The following is a 4,562-nucleotide window of genomic DNA, read 5'->3' as shown; positions in this document are numbered from 1 at the left end:
ATTCTGAGGGGTAGGGACGGTATTGCTAAGGCTGTGCTGCCAGGGAGAGGGGAGAGGGGAGCTGCGAAATCTAGAGTGTAGAGTTCCCGCTGCGGCCCACCTGCGGCCCAGGCTTCCCAAGCAGCTCTGGTGGCAGGGGGCGGGGCCGGTCCCTGCAGGTCCCCACCCCCCCACCCTCTGAGATATAATTTAAGCCGCCAACCCAGTGCACCTTCCAAGGTCCCAGTCTGTATCCTGGCCTGTCGCCTTACTCCTCTGACAGCATGAGTTTCACCACTCGCTCCACCACCCACACCAACTACCGGTCCCTGGGCTCCGTCCGGTCGTCCAGCCACCGAGTCCGTCCAGCCAGCAGCGCAGCCAGCGTCTACGCAGGAGCCGGGGGCTCGGGCTCCCGGATCTCGGTGTCCCGCTCCAGCAGCTTCCGGGGCGGCTGGCCCGGGACCCTGACTGGCGGAATGGCTCAAGGTCTGGCGGGAATAGGGGGTATCCAGGGCGAAAAGGAGACCATGCAAGAGCTGAACGACCGCCTGGCCTCCTACCTGGAGAGGGTGAGGAACCTGGAGACTGAAAATCGGAAACTGGAGAGCAAAATACGGGAACACCTGGAGAAGAAGGGACCCGAGGTCAGGGACTGGAGCCATTACTTCAAGACCATAGAGGAGCTGAAGGCTCAGGTAAGGGGCAAGGAGGGAGGGGGCCCGAACTCCAGGCTACGTTGGACCTTCCAGTTAGACACTCCCTTGCACCTCCCCCGCAAGTATTTGTTGTTATGCGCCGTCGAGTCGGACGCGACTCATAGCGACCCCTCCTTGGGTTTCCGAGGCAGTATCACTACAGAAGTAGATTGCCCCATCTTCCTTCCGAGGAGTGGCTGGTGGTTTGAACCGCCAACCTTCTGGTTAGCAGTCAAGTGCTTTAGACATTCCTATGGGGTGCATTGATATATTCCCCACTTTCCACCTCCACTCTACCCACCACTCAGTGGGGAGGTTACTAGGAAAGTCCTGTATTTCCATACACGTCCCTGGCCACAGGGACCCCAAAGTTGGTGGCTGGGTATGGTAGGGTCCTTCCAGAGGAGATAGTAGGAAGAAGGCAAACTTTGCGGAGGAATCAGACAACATGGAGGTGAGACAAGGCCGTAAAGAAGATTCCTAGTTGAGTGGGGACTGTAGGAGGGTTAAGCGGATGTGGCTAAAGCTGAGTCATCTATGAGTAAACAAGAGGCCTACCTGTGGGAGGGGCCACTGCAGGGGGTGGGGGGGCCCAGAGCAGAGGGGTAAGCAGGTGCACTAGGGAAAAATGCCAGGGGAGGGCCAGGGAGAGGACTTGTTAGTGGCTGCTCACTTGCTGACAGGTGAGCCTCACTGGAGGAGTTGAGGGAGACTGGTGGAAGTGTCAGGATTTGGAATTCCAGAAGGGGAGGGAGCAGTGTAAGGGACATAGGTAGAAGAGGGCAGGTTTATAGGGAAAAGCTCCCGATATTCTTGGGACCTAGACTTATCACTGATACACATAATGCCTTCCACACCTTCAGTCTACCTATTGACTACTCAGTCATGAAACAACCTCTCTCTCTTCTCCCCCTCCCAGATCTTTGCAAATTCTGTGGACAATGCCCGCATCGTTCTGCAGATTGACAATGCTCGGCTGGCTGCTGATGACTTCAGAGTCAAGTAAGACTTGATGGCTAGGGAGTGAAAAGGTGGAGGGATGGTGCTAAGAATGGGCTGCTCCCTGGGCTGGGTCAGGTGGGGCTCATAGTAGGATCTTGTTCAGATGTGGGTGGAGCTGGATGAATGAGAGTGTATTCATTCGTTTAACTATTCATTCAAGCAACCCAGTTTAAGAATACCTCCCCAAGCGCCAAGAACAGTGCACAGGGGATTACCACCTGATTTAGCTTGCTGATTTGCAGTAGGCATGGAGCTGCTCTTAGGATCAGAGACGGGGGCTCCTCTGACCACCTCCACACCCACAGGTACGAGGCAGAGCTGGCCATGCGTCAGTCTGTGGAGAGCGACATCCATGGGCTCCGCAAGGTCATTGATGACACCAATGTTACTCGGCTACAGCTGGAGACAGAGATTGAGGCTCTTAAGGAGGAGCTGCTCTTCATGAAGAAGAACCATGAGGAGGCAAGAAGGGCTGCTGGCCAGTCCAGGAACTGAAGGGACTGAAACTAATCTGGGTGGGGAAACAGAAGAAGCAGGCCACCTGAAGGTAGCCTGGCAGAGAAGTTCAGAACTACTATCCAGGACCTTAAAAAAACTCTTCCCATACTCAGTGGGTCACATATACTCAGTAGTTCACCTGAATTGCAGTGTGATGAGGTCGAGATGACATGAGTGAATGACAATGAGATGAAGACAGAAGTAGAAGTAGCTACCACTGGGGATGAGGCCTGATAGAAGAGTGAGAGAAGGTGGGGCTGGCAGGGCTTCCTAGACAAAGGTATAAGGAGCAGGTTTATGGAAGGAGGGTAGATGGAGGGACAGGGAGAAGTGAGGAGGGATAAGCCACCTGTGAGTGACAGACATGGGCAGGGAGTATGGGGAACATTTCTACCCATCTGGAATAGAAAGCCAGAATTGACATTGCCCTGAGTGTAAAACCAAGTTTCCTCTGGTCTCCTCTGGAATTGATCTTGTAGACTTCCTAGAGGAGGCAGTCACAGGTAAAGGGCCTTATTGGACCTCTGACTCTCAGCTCCTTCTCCCATTTGCCCCTCTCTCCTTTAGGAAGTAAAGGGCCTACAAGCCCAGATTGCCAGCTCTGGGCTGACCGTGGAGGTGGATGCCCCCAAATCACAGGACCTCAGCAAGATCATGGCTGACATCCGGGCCCAGTATGACGAGCTGGCTCAGAAGAACCGAGAGGAGCTGGACAAGTACTGGTCCCAGCAGGTACCTAAGGGGAAAGGATGGATGCCAAAGATAGACACAGAGACCTGAGGGCATGGGAGGGAAGAAGGCAGGGAGACAGGGACCTGATGAACCATTCCACCCTGCAGATTGAGGAGAGCACCACAGTGGTCACCACTCAGTCTGCTGAGATAAGAGCTGCCGAGATGACACTCAAGGAGCTGAGACGTACAGTCCAGTCCTTGGAGATTGACCTGGACTCTATGAGAAATCTGGTGAGAGCCCTTTTGTCACCTGCTCAAACTCTGAACCCCTGGATGTGGCTCAGGCCCAATGCTATCTTAACCCAAATCCTACCCCTCCCATCATAAATTCCAAAGTCAGTTCTTTGCATTTCCCACAGTTCCTACCCCTTGGCACAGAGAGGGTGCTCAAAAAATGTGCTCTAAAAGTTGCAGAGACTTCCCCTGCAGTCTGTTCCGGGGCTCACCCAAACCGCCCTCCCTGTGCCCCCACAGAAGTCCAGCTTGGAGAACAGCCTGCGAGAGGTGGAGGCCCACTATGCCATGCAGATTGAACAGCTCAATGGGGTCCTGCTGCACCTGGAGTCAGAGCTGGCACAGACCAGGGCAGAGGGGCAACGCCAGGCACAGGAGTATGAGGCCTTGTTGAACATCAAGGTCAAGCTGGAGGCTGAGATCACCACCTACCGCCGCCTGCTAGAAGATGGGGAGGACTTCAGGTGAGCAGGGCTCTCCTACCCACACAAGTCATGTCAAGATATCATTTCTTTCTAAAGCCTGAGTTTTTATAAGCACTCCCCATATACCTATCCATTGGTATCCATTGAGTGCTGGACTGGTGCTTTATGTATATTTCTCTGTGTCTTCAAGGGAGTAGTATTTATACTCTTATGAGAAAAGAACGGGAGCTCTGGTGGCATAGTGCCTAAGGCATTTGACTACTAACCAGAAGACTGGTGGTTCAAACCCACCAGCCACTCCTCAAAAGGAAGGTTGGGCAATCTACTTCCGTGGTGATACTGCCTCAGAAACCCAAGGAGGGGTCGTTATGAGTCAGATCCAACTCAACGGTAGTGGGTTTTTTATGAGAAAAGAATGCACTAAATTTGGTCCCTAGCAGTATTTAGGGGTTCAGTGGGATTTGGCTTTGAATTTTCGTTTTATGGAGGAAATGGCTAGGGGCATTTAGAGATAAAAGTCAGGGGTCAGGTCTTCCTTCTACTCTGTGGGGCTATTTATAATGGGTGATTGATCTTCTGCTACAGTCTAAGTGATGCCCTGGACAGCAGCAACTCCATGCAAACTATCTACAAGACCAGTACCCGCAGGATCGTGGATGGCAAAGTGGTGGCTGAGACTAACGACACCAAAGTTCTGAGGCACTGAGGTAGCAGAACCAGGGTACCCTTTGAGGAATGAGAGGTCAATAAAAACTTGAGGTCATTGGACATCAATCACTCTGCGTCTTCTTTGGTTACCTTCATACTTATGTGCCAATGCCCTGAATAGTCCCATCTGTGACCAGGCACAAGTCACCTCTGACCCCAAGGATTTCATGGAGGCGGGAGAGTGGGCAAAGGAGGTTCTTAGAAGCACTTCTCAGAGAAAGATGAAGGAAAGGTAGATGGGATGGACCAAGGTCAGTGGGAAAATCTACAGTAGCTTGTGTCTT

General features: G+C 52.8%; 1 protein-coding gene across 1 annotated transcript; it reads left to right on the top strand.

The window, feature by feature from the left end:
* The first annotated feature begins 263 nt into the window (after positions 1 to 263).
* Positions 264 to 4,276, top strand: KRT18 (keratin 18). Its single transcript, XM_007949542.2, has 7 exons — positions 264 to 677; positions 1,597 to 1,679; positions 1,985 to 2,141; positions 2,745 to 2,909; positions 3,017 to 3,142; positions 3,386 to 3,609; positions 4,156 to 4,276. Exons 1-7 carry the CDS (start codon positions 264 to 266, stop codon positions 4,274 to 4,276), a joined length of 1,290 nt encoding a protein of 429 aa, XP_007947733.1.
* Positions 4,277 to 4,562: the final 286 nt, after the last annotated feature.

This window comes from Orycteropus afer, unplaced genomic scaffold (assembly GCF_000298275.1).
Source record: "Orycteropus afer afer isolate SDZICR_OR568_19922 unplaced genomic scaffold, OryAfe1.0 scaffold00247, whole genome shotgun sequence".
Classification (NCBI taxonomy): domain Eukaryota; kingdom Metazoa; phylum Chordata; class Mammalia; order Tubulidentata; family Orycteropodidae; genus Orycteropus; species Orycteropus afer.
This window is presented reverse-complemented; position numbering and strand designations above follow the sequence as displayed.

Coding starts and splice junctions, on each gene's coding strand:
- KRT18 (XM_007949542.2), top strand. CDS start 264: ATGAGTTTCACCACTCGCTCCACCACCCACACCAACTACCGGTCCCTG. Junction 1,680..1,984: donor GCTGATGACTTCAGAGTCAA/GTAAGACTTGAT, acceptor CCACACCCACAG/GTACGAGGCAGAGCTGGCCA. Junction 3,143..3,385: donor TGGACTCTATGAGAAATCTG/GTGAGAGCCCTT, acceptor GTGCCCCCACAG/AAGTCCAGCTTGGAGAACAG.